The following is a 15,924-nucleotide window of genomic DNA, read 5'->3' as shown; positions in this document are numbered from 1 at the left end:
CCCAAAATAATTTTACAATGCAAATTAAACATGAATTAACAGGCAAATGATGCTTAAAGGATAAATTTTAAGTTTAAGTGGTCAATGCAGCAAAAGTATATTTTTGTTACTACAAACTTCTGCATCATTTCTCATGAGCATGTGGCATTGTTTTTGTTTCCTCTATTCATTCACAGGATGTGTGTGTCACTGGCCAGGTAGCATTTATTGCCCATCACTAATTGCCTAGAGAGCAATTAAGAGTCAACCACAATGTTCTGGGTCTGGACTCTCATGTAGGCCAGACCAGATGAGGTTGGCAGTTTGCTTCCCTAAAGGACTTTAGTGAACAGATGGGTTTTTCCTGACAATCAGCAATAGATTCATGGTCATCATTAGATTCTTAATTCCAGATATTTTATTGAATTCAAATTCCACCATCTACCATGGTGAGATTTGAACCTGGGTCCCCAGAACATTGTCTGGGACTCTGGATTAACAATCCAGTGATAATACCACTAGGCCATTGCCTCGTCACAGTAGCTACAGTTCAAAAATACATAGCTTTTTTTCATTCATGCAGAACAGGTCAAGAGTCCTAACTGACTGTAGCTTTTACCTTTTTGAGTTCACAAGTATGATTGTCTGCATTTCTACAAACCTTTCTGCCTCAGGTTATAATGGTTCTCCCAAAGCTTTTCAGAGTTCCTGTTCAATCAACAAAGCAGTTACATCTTGGCTTACAGGTTGGCCACATCTGGTAAAATACCTAGCTCCAGTCTTTGAGCTATTCCCACAGGCTTCCAAGTTTATACCTTTTAAAGTTAGCTCACTGTATCTCCTAGACATCTGGCTACTTTTTTCCTGCAAATCAGAAAATCTGATTCCCTGAGTGATTCATTTTCCTTTCACCAATTTTTCTCTCTTTTTTTCAGTTTCTGTTTGCTTCCCTTTTGTGTCATCTGTATGTTGATACCCCTTCATCCTCTAGCTACTCTTCTTGTAACTCTCCATTATGTCTGCTGGTCTCGGTTCTGCCTGTGAGCCGCACTTTTAAAAAAGTTTCTCCCAAGTCATGGGTTGCCAGGTCACATGAACCAGTAATTCTTAGTATGCAAGAAGAAGACAATTAATCCCTTCTGTCACTGAAGCCTCTGGCATAAGTCTGTGGATGACAATCCCCTTTGCCATGGAGCTATTAGATTAGAATAGATTAGATTTCCTACAGTGTAGAAACAGGCCCTTCGGCCCAACAAATCCCACAACACCCCTTGAAACATCCCACCCAGACCCAGACCCATCGCCCTAGAACCCACACACCCCTGAACACTACGGGCAATTTTGCATGGCCAATCCACCTAGCCTGCACATCTTTGGACTGTGGGAGGAAACCGGAGTATTTGGAGGAAACCCACACAGACACGGGGAGAATGTGCAAACTCTGCACAGACAGTAGCCCAAGGCTGGAATTGAACCTGGGTCCCTGGTGCTGTGAGGCTGCAGTGCTAACCACTGAGCCACTCTGCTGCCTATTCATGGTGAACCTGTGCAAAATCATCTCTTTCCAGTCCATCATTGAAAAGACACATTCCAGAAGGAGGTGGGTGACAGTCTTGGTGAGAGCAGTGTTGTTGCCATTGAGAGTTTGAGTTTACGTGAAGAATCTAATGGCATGATCCCTTTTCATCAGCAGCCAATCCATGTCTTGGTAATTGTAAGTTCTGGCACTGCTGTATTCTGCCAAGGTCTGCTCAAAGAATGTCTGACAGGCTCTACCATCTCCTTTTGCTAGAGGGTTTCAAGGATATTACTGATGGACTTAATGGTCGTCAAAGGTGGTTTGCCTGGTATTCGTGGGTATGAATATTCAGAAAAGTTATATCAAGGGAGAATGGACAGAATCAGTGGGGAAACTGATCATCCATTTGCAGAAAAAGAATCCGATCATAGGCTGTTTCTATTCTGTCTTCGCTGGTAGGTTCTCTCATGGGCAGTTAGGAATGTGGTTAGTGAAGCTTCAGTTGTCAATTCGGAGTTGCCTTTTCCTGTGAGCTGGCCATTTGCTGTGGAACAGGGTGTTTGTGATTTTGCCATTGGATGGATGGTGGAGGAAGATGGAAGCTGAAAGATGTGTGAGAAGGACGAGGCTGCAGAAGGCCGGTGGGGAGAAGGAGGTTGCAAGAGTGATAGTTTTGGATTCTGAGACTCCAAATCTCCCACCTCCACAATATATCAACATATATATACAGAAGATATTGTTACTGTAACACCTAATAAGTTAGTTAGTGAAAACAAAATACCTGTAGATCAAAAAGTAGCCTCAAGAAAATCTTAAGGACTCTCGGGGAGTAGGAAAAATTAATTATCCCTGAACTGAAGTATTTTGTGGCAAAGTGGTCAGACCCATCCTTTACAACATTCTTCATAAGAACTTCAGTTCATGATGACATTTAGTATTATCAGAACTTGATGTATTTGCACACAGAGGAGGCTGTCAGAATAAATGCAATGCTGGGAGCATTTTCAACTCCCCCATCCACAGCTTTGCACCTGGTGTGCCTGCTGACATAATATATCTTTGGCATCCAGATAAAAAGGAAGATGGCTTGAGCTGTAGGTCAGATCTATGCCATCTACAGCAAGACTTAATAACGCCTTAGACCTGATGACAAGGATAGAAAGTGTCACTCCACGTTTCCAATTTTTGTTTCATCGTGGCCATATGTTCATTCTGATTTTTGGTTCCTATCCTGGACACCTAACCCAATACCCTCAGTTTGTCTTGACAGTGAAAGGAGCAAAGGATTGGCCAGCCTGAGCTCAAGGGGAGTTAAGGATAGGCAATAAATGCTGAGGCCTAGTCAGCAAAGCATACGTCCCATGAATTAAAATATAATTAATTCTCCCATATTCCTACTCAAAAACCTGTCTCTGCCTCCCTAACCTGTTCTTCCTCTCACCCATCCCTTCCTCCCACCCCAAGCCGCACCTCCATCTCCCACCTACTAACCTCATCCCACCACCTTGACCTGTCCGTCTTCCCTGGACTGACCTATCCCCTCCCTACCTATACTCTCCTCTCCACCTATCTTCTTTTCTCTCCATCTTCGGTCTGCCTCCCCCGTCTCCCTATTTATTCCAGAACCCTCACCCCATCCCCCTCTCTGAAGCGTCTAGGCCCGAAATGTCAGCTTTTGTGCTCCCGATATGCTGCTGGGCCTGCTGTGTTCATACAGCCTCACATTTTATTATCCTCCTCACCCCTTTATTTACCTTTGTGCTATCATCAGGGATCTGTGGGCATGTAATCCAAGGTTCGTATATTCCTGTGTACTTTAGTTCAGTAAGTCCGACGGTTTAAGTTCTTCTCTAGTATTGCCGTTTTAATGGGACCAATATGTGCACTTGAGCATTGGTATTTCTGATTCTTGAATTGATTTGCAGCAGTTGACCTGGTGCAGGTGAGACATTTGCTACCATTTTGAAGTACCTCCATCCAGGTCACTTGAGCTCTCAGTCATAGCAGCAAAGTGGTGAACAGGAGGGTCAGTGAGCTGGGTGATTTTCTTTGACTTACTACTTCTGTAAATATAGAAAATGGAGCATTTCAATTTGCAATGTATCACTAGAATGACATTAAAACATTATAAAAGTTCTATAAAACATGATTACAGCTTTTACTTTGGCCATAATTGGATGATCTGATTCACTTAATGTTTGGTTAAAGTTGCATTTTTCAAAAATGGTAAGATGCACGAAACATTGTAGTTGCATTTTTCAAGAATGCATCTACAATGTTTAGTGTGTTTTATGATTTATCACCTACCTTCTGGCCTTGTTTTCCTTTCTCAGATGGTTTGCTTTTGGAATGATTTTACTGTGGTATGTGAATAAAGGGAGAACATTGCAAACTCCATTAAAAGATGTGTTTTGGCAATGATGGTATTTTTCTTTCATTATTCCCACTTACATCTTCCTTCAAATAAAAAGCTGAGAAGTTTGTTTCTGGGTAAGATACTGCTTATAACGTGCGTGTTATCTGTTGTCAGGGCCACACTGCTGTTGGAAAACTACCAACCATGGCTGGGTTTGACAATTAGTTCCAAGGTGGATGCATCTCTGTCTGAAGTAAGTTTTCCACCATTCTTCGCACAAGAATTACATGTTTTATGTTCATTTGAATTTTTTTGGACTAATTAGATAACTTTTAATGAGAATTCCGATGTCAAGTTCCCTTTGCTAAAGACTCATCATAAAACTTTCCTTTGCAAACGTTTGCTGCTGTGCATGATGTGAGCATTCGTTGTCATGAGTTTCATACAATTATACTATCGCTGCAGTGTGGAAGCAGGTCATTTGGCCAATTGAATCCACACTGCCCCTCCAATAAGCACCCCACCCAAACTTATCTGTCTACCCTGTCCCTGTAAACCTGCATTTCTCTATGGCTAAACAAGCTAGCCTGCACATCCCTGAACACTATGGGCAATTTAGCATGGTCAGTGCATCTAATCTGCACGTCTTTGGACTGCTGGAGGAAACCTTCATCTTGTATCTAGTAGAGAAGACTCAAACATGGCAATATTCTGGCATAAATTGACAACTTTTCTCAAAGGTTGATATGAAATGAAGAAATCCCATGACACAGTAAGATGAATTAAGCATTTTTTTTTTAGTCAATCAGAAACAAAATATGCTTGTCTGTCTATTCCCTGAGCTGCACTAGATCTTCAAACTGGAGTAAAGTTTGCAGTTGGCTGCCCCAGGGATTGATGTTGAAACTTTTGGTTTGCTGATTATATGTTTAGGTCTCAGATTATGACTCTGTTAGATTTAAGATTGTTATGGATAAAGACAGAGGAGCCTGAAATCAAGGTTGTAAACTGGAGGAATGTGATTTTAATAAGATCAAGTATGATTTGGCCACAGTGACAAGCAGAATTTTTTTTTTGGTGAATGTCAGAATGGTGGAATGGAGTCAAAAAAGAAGTACAGGAATACAGAAATAAAGATAAAGGGGGCTTGTGGCAGATACGAAGGGTTCAAGACTGCAGAAATCTTGGGAAGAAGTTAGAATGTTCAAAGGGCAAATAGGAAATTAGGAGGTCAAAAAGGGGGCATGAAAGAAAATGGCTGATAATGTAAGGTTATTTTCTAAATATGTTAGGATCAGAAGATAACCAGGGAGAGTAGGGCACATTAAACTCCACAATGGTAACTAATGCATGGAACGAGTGGATGCATGTAGGGTTTAAAATGACTCTTGTGGTGTTTGAGTGAGTGGAACGTTGTGTGGGTACCAAAATAAAGAAACTAGCATAAATGAAGTGGTGTTCTGATTGGTCTGGCAGAGTTAAAAGTAGGTAAATCTTCTCGGATGGATGAAATGAATCCCGGGCAGTTGAGTGCGTGAGGGAGGAACTGGCAAAGGTGCTGACTGGAGGACAGTCAGTGCTATTAGTCAGGTAAGAGATCAACCAAGAAACTACAGCTAGGGTGCCAGTGGGTTCATGGGGTTTGGTGGTCCCACCCTTTTTACTTTATGGGAACATGATGGCCCTGTGCTCTTCATATTTCCTACTTGAACACATCCTTGTGTTCTGAGACAGATTTACCTGAAAGTATTTGCTCCCAGTTCACTCTGGCCAAATGGTACCTGATCTTTCCTTCGTTGAGAACTTTGAATTCAGACTGATCTTTGTCCTTTTCAATGACAATTCCAAACATGCCCCACTGGGGCATGCTCAGCTTCATTATTTAAAGTTAAGTCCAGAACTGCCCCCTGTCTTGTAGGGCCTGCTATGTACTGACTTAAAAAGCTGTCCTGGATGCACTTTAAGAATTTTGCACCCTCCAAACCTTTCACACGATGACTGCCCACTTAATGTTGGGTAAGTCAAAATGCTCTGTTATTGCGATCACTTTTGCACTTCCCTGAAGTTTACCTGTATATCTGCTCTCTCGGACTGTTCCTGAACACTCTTAACAATGTTATTGTCCTTTTTGGTTTTTATGTTCTACTCATATGGCTTCATTTGAGGAGCCGTCTAAGGTGTCATTTCTCCTCACTGCTGTAATAGACTCCCTGATCAAAATTTCAACACCACCTCTTTTACCTGTGTCCTTGCCTGCTGAAGATCTGAATCCTGGAATAATGATTTGCCAATTCTGCCCCCTTCTTAACCATGACTCAGTGACCGCAATTGCATTATACCTGCATGTTTTAACTTCTGCCCTCAACTCATCCCTTACTCGTCAGTACCCTAGCATTAAAATAAATATCATCAAACCTTGTCAAACTCCATTGTGCCTTAATTGCCTTGTAATCAAGCCCGCATGATTATTACTACACTCTCAAGCATCACTCCCTCTACCGCCAATGCTCAGTAGGAGCAGTGTGTACTATCTACAAGATACACTGCAGAAATTCACCAAAGATCCTCAGACAGCACCTTCCAAACCCATGACCACTTCCATCTAGAAGGACAAGGGCAGCAGATATATGGGAGCACCACCACCTACAAGTTCCTTTCCGAGTCACTCGCCATCATGACTTGGAAATATATTGCTGTTCCTTCACTGTCGCTGGGTCAAAATCCTGGAATTCCCTCCATTGTGGGTCAACCCTCAGTAGAAAGAAGGCAGCTCACCACCACCCCCTCAAGGGCAAGAAATGCTGGCCAGCCAGCGACGCCCACATCCCACAAAATGAATAGGAAAAAAACCACCTGTGCCTTTCTGATTCACTTGCTGCCTGTTCTAATTTTGGTCATTCATCTTCCCCTGCTAAACATTCTCTGGATCCCAACCCCTGCCAAATTAATTTAAACGCTCTCCAACAGCATAAGTAAACCACCTTGCAAAAATGCTGGCCCCATTCTGATTCCATGTGCAACCTGTCAACTTTTACAGGTTCTACTACCCCTGAAAACAGTCGTAATGTCCCAGAAATCTAAAGCCTTCCCTCCTGTACCATTTCTCTAGCCACACGTTAATTTGGACTAACTTTCTATTCGTACACGCTGTTTCATGTGGCACCAGAAGTAATCCAGAGTTTTTTACCTTTAAGGCACTGTTCTTTTAATCTACTTCCTGGCTGTCAATTCTGCTTTTAGGACATCATCCTTTTTCCTATATATGATGTAGGTGCCAATAAGTATCACAACCTCTGTCTCTCTTCCCCCTTCAGAATCCCCTGCAGCTGTTCAGTGACATTCCTGACTTTGGCACTGGGGAGATAACACATCATTCTGGAGATAAGGTGTAGAACTGGATGAACACAGCAGGCCAAACAGCGTCAGAGGAACAGGAAAGCTGATGTTTCAAGTCTAGACTCCTCCTCTTCAGGGAGTAAAAAAAGAAGAGTCAGCTGAAATGTCAGCTTTCCTGCTCCTCTGCTGCTGCTTGGCTTGCTGTGTTCATCCAGCTGTACACCTTGTTTCTCAGATTCTCCAGCATCGACAGTTCCTACTATCTCCATATCATTCTGGAGTCTGTTTTGGGGCCACAGAAATGCTAGTCTGGCCCCGTTACGATTGAAATCCATACCACTCTTGCCCTGCTGTTCTTTTCCTTTCCTCTTTTGCAACAGACCTACCTCTGGTGCCACGTAATTAGCTATCACTGCTTTCCCCTGTCCAGTTATCTCCGAATAGTATCCAATATGTTATTTGTTTGAAAGCCGGGTGGCCATGGGAGACTCCTTCTTTAACTGCCTTCTGCTAAGCTGCCTGGTTCTCACTCCCGCCTTTTCTACCTGTTCAGTCTGCACCTAAGGCCTGACCACCTCACTGAACATGTTATCCATGACTTTTGAAGCATTGCGGATGCTCCACGGTGAATTTATCTGCAGCTGCAGCTCCAAAATGTGGTTCAACAGTGACTGCAGCAGGATGTACTTCCTGCAAATGTGTTCACCAGTGACAACTGAAGTTTCTGTGATGTTCCATGTAGCACAAGGAGAGGATATGATGGTGTGAGTTCTGCTGTTGTAACTTATCTTACACCCCTGAGTAACGTTCTTTTCCCAAAAAAAGCTAATATAAGAATACTTCCCTTACTCCGAATGTACTTCACTTGTCCTGTTTCACTTAGCTTTCATTATCTTAGCCCTGACTTTTACTTATTTCTGTTGTTTCTCATTTAATCCCATCTTCCTTTAAAGCTCCAAAATCAGTGCAGTGGTGGAAGTACTTCCACTACTGAAGCCTATAAAAAGGAGTTTGAGTGTGAAATACATGCACATATGTCAAGTAATTCTAAATATACTTGAGCAAAATAATGTTTTGTATTAAATGTAAGATTTTGCCTTCTGTAGATACTGGAGCTGGTGATTGAAAACTTTGTTCACCCTTGGTACAGGTAGGATGTAGTCCATTTGATTGGAATTTTAATAAATATATATTTTAAAGGAATTCATTTAGGTAAAAATGTTTTCTGTTAGCATTTTAGGTAACTTTAGAACACAAATATATTTTATGATTCCAAGTTTTTTTTTAGTTCATTCTTGGGACATGAGCATCACTGGCCTGTATTAATTGCCCATCCCCAGTTACCCTGGAGAAGGTAGTGGTCAGGTACCTTCTTGAACTGCTGTATTCCATGTGCTGTAGGTAGACCCACAATGTCATTAGGGAGGGAATTCCAGGGTTTTGACCAAGTAGCTATGAAGACGCTGATATTTCCAAGTCAGTCTGATGGGTGGCTAGCAGGGGAAATTGCAGGTGGTGATGTTTCCATGTATCTGCTGCCCTTGTCCTTCTAGATAGAAGTGGCCATGTGTTTGGAAGGTGCTGTCTGAGGATCCTTGGTGAATTTTTGCAGTGCATCTTGTAGATAGTACATGTTGCTGTTACTGAACATCAGTGGAGGGAGGAGTGGATGCTGTTGGGTATGGTACCAATCGAGCAAGTTGGTTTATCCTGGATACTGTCAAGTTTTTTTGAATGTTGTTGGCGCTGCACTCATCCATGCAAGTGGGGAGTATTCCATCACACTCCTAACTTGTGCCTTGTAGATGGTGGACATGCGTCTGGGGAGTCAGGATGTGAATTACTCATTGTAGTATACCTAGCCTCTGAACTGCTCTTGTAGCCACTACGTTTATATAGTGAGTCCAGTTGAGTTTCTTGTCAATGGTAATCCCTAGGATGTTAATAGTGGGAAATTCAATGATGCTAACATCATTGAATGCTTATGGCGGTGGTTAGACTGTCTGTCTGTTTCTTACTGGAGTTGGCCATAGCCTAATATTTGTGCGGTCCAAATGTTACTTGCAACTTTCCAGGCCAAGCCTGGATATTGTCCAGATTTTGTTGTATTTGAACACAGATTGCTTCAATGTCTGAAGAGTTGTAAATGATGCTTGTATTGTCCTCAAGCCAAACTAATTATTGCTCTGACATGCCTTATAATTTTGCTTAATACATCATAGATTAAGTTTCATAAATCTTTAGTGTTTTTATTGTATTGATTCTTCTGGTCAGTTTATTAGCAATGCAGTTTTCTTTTGAGAAGTTAGTGAGCATGGATTTTTGGTAAAGGATTGCATAGGTGATAATTCAGATATGGCAACAGTGGTTCAATACTTTGAAAGTAGTTGTTGACTTGCTGAATGTGCAAACTCATTGGTTCTGTGAATTCTACTGTAACTGTTGGTTCTCCCAGAAATCTGTATGAGATTAGGATAAAGTGCCTAACAGTGATCTATTGGGTGGTGAGTTATTGTTCTGGAGATCATGTATGACTATAGTTTGGCTGTATTGAAATGTTTAGGGGATAACTTTATATATTCTATTTTTAATGTGCTGTAGATTGTTTCCAGTGAGAACCAGCTCAGCATTCTCCGGTGACTCGATCTCTAACGTAGTTTCAGTGAAGGGTTAGCCCTTTGTAGAATCATACAGGTTCATAGTTCTTTGAAGGTGGAGTCACAGGTAGAGAGGGTGGAGAAGGTGGCATTTGGTACACTTGCCTTTATTGGTCAGTGCATTGAGTACAGGAGTTGGGATGTCATATTGTGGCTGTACAGGACATTGGTTAGGACCACTTTTGGAATAGTGCATTCAATTCTGGTCTCCCTGCTATAGGAAAGGTGTTGTTAAATACGAATGGGTTTTAAAAAAAGTTACAAGGATGTTGCCAGGGTTGGAGGGTTTGAGCTACATGGAGAGTCTGAATAGGCTGTGGCTGTTTTTCCCTGAAGCTTTGGAGGCCCAGGGGTGACATTATCAGGGTTTATAAAATCATGAGGGGCATCAATATAATAGCTAAAGTCATTTTCCCAGGGTTGGGGTGTTCAGAACTAGAGGGCATAGATTTAAGAGACCTAAGGGGTGACTTACTCAGGCAGGGAGTGCTGCATGTATAGAATAAGCTGCCAGAGGAGGTGGGGGGGCCTCATACAATTACAACATTTAAAAGGCAACTAGATGGATGCATGAATAGGAAAGGTTTAGAGGAATATGGGCAAATGGCGCCAGAATAATTTAAGATATCTGGTCAGCATGGACGAGTTGGATGGAAGGGTCTGATTTTGTGCTGTACTTCTCTATGACTATATGATTCTACTGTGGAATATGTAGGTTTTAACTGCAGTGTATTTGTTTAGAACGGTGACATGTCATTATCAAAGGAAACAGTGAAGATTTTCTCTCCACCTATATTTTAATCTCTCATTATTTTTGCAGCAGTTCTCTTGCAGTGAATCCAGTTGGGAGATGTTTGTGGATATTGTCCAACTTTGATTTACCACTGAAGTGAGTTGTTGTGGACGCCAGGAGTTGATATAGTCATTGAGTGGAAGAGAGGGAACAGAATCAGGGCAGAGATTACAATACGAAATTATTCCGTTCAGAGCAGACTTCAGAAGACTGAAGTGCCTAATTGAAAAATGAGCTGCAGTCCTTTGATCTTGTGCTAAGCTTCATTGGGACACTGCAACTGGCTGAGGCCAATGTGCGATCAAGATGGAGAATTAAGTTTGCAAGCCAGTTGAGGTTGATGTGGACTGCTTGGAACTGTTTCTCAATCTGGTTGCACCTGACCCCTCTGTGTATAGGAGACCACACTGTGAGCAATTAATATAGTAGATTGAATTGAAGAATACACATGTAAATTGTTACTTTGCCTAAAGAAATATTTGGAGCTGAGGATACAGAGTAGTGAGACAATAAAAGGACAAGTATAAAATTACAGATATTATGAGTAAGGCGCTTAGCGTTAGAGGTGATTAGAAGAGGGATCAGGGTGTCACTGAGGAAATAGACTGCTCAGAATGCTAAAAGAGGAGAAGAAAGGAAGATTTGGAACAAAGAACAGTACAATGCTGGTACAGGTTCTTCTGCCCAGCAAGACTGCGCTGACACATGATGCCTTTGAAAACTGAAAGCTTTTTGCCTCTATCCTGTCCGTATTCCCGACCTATTCGTATATCTGTCAAGTAACCTTTTAAATGTTACTTGTATCCACTTCCTCTAGGAGTGTGTACCGGGCACTTACCGCCCTCTTTTTTTGAAAAGAAGATCTGCACGTATTTCCTTTAAACTGTGTCCCTTTTTACCTTAAACCTACGGCCTCTAGTAGTTGACATTTCTGCTGTGGGGAGAAACATCTCTGACTACCCATTCTATTCAGGCCTCTCAGAATTTTTATGAACTTCTATCAAATTGCCCCTCCTTTAATGTTCAAGTGAAAACAAACCAAGTTTGTACCCTCTCTTAAAGTCTTAATGTCCTTCTGGTAGTGAAGTGATTAGAATACTTCAAATACCACCATAACCCAAATATGGCCTAACTGAAGTTCTGTACAGCTGCCATGTGATTTGCCAATTTTTATACTTCTATGCCCTGACCGATACAGTCTACATTAAGTGGTGAAGGACGATCCGTGGAGGCTGATGGGTTGTAAAATAGGAATGAGGGAATCAAGTTCTTGTTCTGGAAGTGGAATGCAGAAATGGGAGTGCAGGACATGGGCCAGACACAGTCGAGGGCACTGCCAAACAAAGAAGGTGAGAATCCTTCGTTGAGGAAGAAAAGGACACCTGCCAGAGGCACGGATATAGAAGGTTGCATCATGAAACAGAAGTGAGCAAAATGGTGAAACTGGGAGGATGTTCTCATGCAGGTTGCACAGCATGAGGGGCTGTAGTCAGGGTTGCTGTTAGACTATCAAATGTTTATTAGAAGCCCATCTCGGAAATAGACAGGGAAGTTGAGAAAGGGACAAGTTTGCGGTTTACCATGTGCAAGTGAGAGAAGGGTGGAAATTGGAAGATGTTTTCCAGTTCAGGGTGAGAACATGATACAGTACCTCTACTCCAGTAGCCTGGTCATATCATTTTTTGCCAACTTATCCTAAAGTCACTCATTCTCAGATTAATGGGACAGCCATATTTCATACTATTTAAAGAATGCCATGTTTGACAGTGGAACTGGCTTTCTGCTTAATTATTTTTCTAATCTGGCATTCTGAGATACAAATGATGCCCACAAACAGAGTTCCCTCTAAACTCTGTGGCTGCCCTCGTGCTCCAAGGTTCAGTACCTTGCAATCGGCTTTGGAATGCTGGTCACAGTATTGATTTCTGGTTCTGGAAGTCTTGACACGCATGCGGCTTGGAAGGCCGTGCATACCAGAAATGAATTAGAGGGAATGCTGTTCACAAACGTTTTTAGTTTACATAGATTCCAGGATATTTTCTCTACCAGTTATGCAAAGTAAATTATTATAAAAATGTTCGTTGAGCGATACTGATTCTTATTTTGGAAGGGAGAGAAAAGCACTATTATCTCTGAGCGATATGAGTCATGCTCATTTCTGTCATCAAATACAAGAGAGTAAGCAGCTGCTATTAACTCTCAGCCCTTCTCACTTGTTGCTACTTGCTCTCCAGAGCACCTCAGTTTACTATTTTATTTCATAATAGTTAAATCATTTTAATTATCCACAAGTTAGCCAAACTGTATCTTTCTTTTGGTGATAATGGGAACGGCAGATGCTGGAGAATCCAAGATACTCTCTGATGAAGGGTCTAGGCCCAAAACGTCAGCTTTTGTGCTCCTGAGATGCTGCTGGGCCTGCTGTGTTCATCCAGCCTCACATTTTATTATCTTGTATCTTTCTTTTAACTTGCTATTTGTAGCTAAGTTATCGCACATCTGATGTAATATATTGAATGGGGGATAAAAGGCTAGCTAATATCTGTTGCTAAGTTTGCAGGTGATATACAAAAATAGGTGGAAAGTCGGGTGAGTAGGACAGAAAGAGTCTGCAGAGGGACATAGACAGGATAAGAGAGTCAACAAAAACTTGCCAGATGAAATATATTATGGGGAAAACTTGAGGTTATACACTTTAACAGGAAGAATAGAAAAAGTGATTATTATTTAATGGGGGGGGAAAACCTGCAGAAAGTTTTAGGACAGAGAATCGGGGTATGCTTATTTGTGAACCTCAAAAAGCTAACATCCAAGTTTGGCAGGTAAGAGGGAAGGCACATGGACCATTGGCCTTTATTTCAAAGGGAATGGAGTGTAGAAATTGGAAAGGCTTTGCTAAAACTATACAAGGCACTAGTCAGACCATATCTAGAATACTGTGAACAGTTTTGGTCTCCATATCTGAAGATAGGGTGACATTGGAGGCAGGTGGAGAGAGGTTTGGTAGTTTGGGCTTGGAATTATTGATGATTAGAAGAATGAGAGGAAAATATTCTTATTGAAACAGAAGATTCTCAGGGTGTTTGAGAAATATAGATGTACAGAGTTTGTTTGCGCAACTGGCTTGACGAGAAGGCATGATCTCAGAATAAAGAGTCACCAATTTAAAACTGAGATAAGGACGGCATCGTGAATAAACAGGATTCTTTACTGCAGACAACTATTGACGCAGGATAGTTAAATATATTCAAGGCTGTGACAGACATATTTAATCACTAATGCAATTGAGGGTTGTGGAAAAATGGCAGGAAAGTGCAATTAAGGATTATCAGGTCGATCACTATTTCCTTGAATGGCAAAGTAGACTCAATAGATTGAAAGACCATTTTTTAATTTATTCATGGGATGAAGTTGTCACTGGTGACGCAACATTTATTGTCCATCCCTAGTTTCCCAAAGGACAGTTAAGAGTCAACCACACTGTTGTGGGTCTAGAGTCTCATGTAGGCTAAACTGGGTAAGGATGGCAGCTTCGTTCCTTACTTTGTTAATTCTAGTTGAACCTGCGTCCCCAGAACATTGTGAGAGTCCATTCACAGTCTCATGATGGCCACGAATCCATTGTCGATTGTTGGAAAAACCTACCTAGTTCACTAATGTCTTTTAATGTCTCATGGTATTATCACTAGACTGTTAATTCCAGTTGAACCTGAGTCCCCAGAACATTGTGTGAGTCCCTGGATTAACAGTCCAGTGATAATACCATGAGGCCATCACCACCCCTTCAACTATGCTTCTGCTTTTCCATGTTATGGTCTTGCCAGTCTGCGAAATCTGTAACCAGATTGCTTGAAGCAACTTGACTGTCTACTTTAGTGACTTGAATGGGGGAAGAACATGGGTTGAGCACAGGTTGTTTTCTGTGCATCATGTTGACTTTCTGTTTGCCATCTCCTTTCACTAAGCGTCTGCTTCTTTGTCTCCGGGTCTAACGTTAAAAGGCCTTGCTATCAGTTACATGGTCGAGGCATTTTCATCTGATATTTGGGAATTTGAAGGTTATTTGCTTAGCCTGCAAAGCAGAGGAGAATATGTTGCAGGAAACTGTCACCTTTTGTCTGCTGGCCAAGTGATCTAACCGCGGATGGAAAGCTCCTTCATGAAGGAACCAAAAGTGTAGCAGATATCAATTTGTCTATACAAGGTGAATCATGACAGCCATTTGGAGGTTTGTTCCTCTGCACAATATAGTTGATTTACTGGGAGAGTGCAAATTCAATTTATCTCCTCAAAGTTACGATATCATACATTGATTTGAATGTCTGTGTGTCCAGTGCTTACTTAAACACTCCAGTTTTATTCAAACATGTGTTTTTAAAAAAAAATCCTGTTTATGGTTTTGCAGAGACCTGACTGATGATGAAGCCTTTATTGATGAACTAAGAGTAACTTTGCACTTCTTTGCGGCTGTTCTAGTCCGTCGAGCACAAAAGGTGAGAAGGAATCAAGTTCTGTACCACCAAGTGGCAAATGGACAGCTATGCAAATTAGGCTTGAAACTGTTTGTTTCTGTATTAACTGCCTCAGTTGACCTCACCAGAAGTGTGACACTGCAATAAAAATAAACAAGAACTGTATTAGTAGATGTGATAGCCCAAAGGGACATTCCAAAAGAATGCATAAGATTTAATTTTGTTCCTGCACTGCTTAGTGAAGTTGTGCCGAAGTATGATGCTGAACTCTAGGATCACATTGGGAGAGAGGTATTTTGTTCTAAAAGTGTCACTGCACTCAACTCTGCTTCCAATTGCTAAATTATAGTAAGTTCGAAGATACTGTCTTAACATACTTAGAACTACATTGAATATAATGTTATTTGTTGTTATAGCTGTGACAGAACTTGTATGACAGTCAAATGTGAAAGTATTGTCTCAATTTTGATTTCATAGGAACATAGAACTCCCTTCAGTGTGGATACAGGCCTTCCAGCCGAACAAATCCACACCAAATCTCCAAAGTGCCCCCCACTCAGCCTTACTGCCCCACCCTAACCTTGTAATCCTGCATTTCCCTCGGCTAATCCACCTAACCTGCACATTCCCTGGACCCTATGGGCAATTTAGCTTGGCCAAACAACCTAACCTGCACTTCTTTGGACTGTAGGTGGAAACTGGCCATCTGGAGGAACCCCATGGAGACATGGGGAGAATGTACAAACTCAACACAGACAGTTGCTGCGGTTGGAATTGTACCTGTGCCCCTGGCGGTATGAGGCAACAATGCT

The 15,924-nt window shown here is 41.6% G+C and overlaps 1 protein-coding gene across 13 annotated transcripts in view; it reads left to right on the top strand.

Annotated features, from left to right (window-relative positions):
• snx14 (sorting nexin 14) overlaps positions 1-15,924 on the top strand; it is a 234,146-nt gene that overhangs the window by 33,248 nt on the left and 184,974 nt on the right. For all 13 annotated transcript variants that reach the window (XR_009446141.1, XR_007248056.2, XR_007248055.2 and 10 more), the window contains exons 4-6: positions 4,029-4,107; positions 8,297-8,340; positions 15,046-15,133. Coding sequence is in view for 9 of the 13 variants with exons in the window: in XM_048535544.1 (XP_048391501.1) it covers positions 4,029-4,107; positions 8,297-8,340; positions 15,046-15,133 (211 nt within the window). In the remaining 4 variants the exon portion in view is untranslated. The remainder of the gene's footprint in view (positions 1-4,028; positions 4,108-8,296; positions 8,341-15,045; positions 15,134-15,924) is intronic.

This window comes from Stegostoma tigrinum, chromosome 9 (genome assembly GCF_030684315.1).
Source record: "Stegostoma tigrinum isolate sSteTig4 chromosome 9, sSteTig4.hap1, whole genome shotgun sequence".
Taxonomy (NCBI): Eukaryota; Metazoa; Chordata; class Chondrichthyes; order Orectolobiformes; family Stegostomatidae; genus Stegostoma; species Stegostoma tigrinum.
Note: the sequence above shows the minus strand (reverse complement) of the source record. Positions and strands in the feature narration are given on the sequence as shown.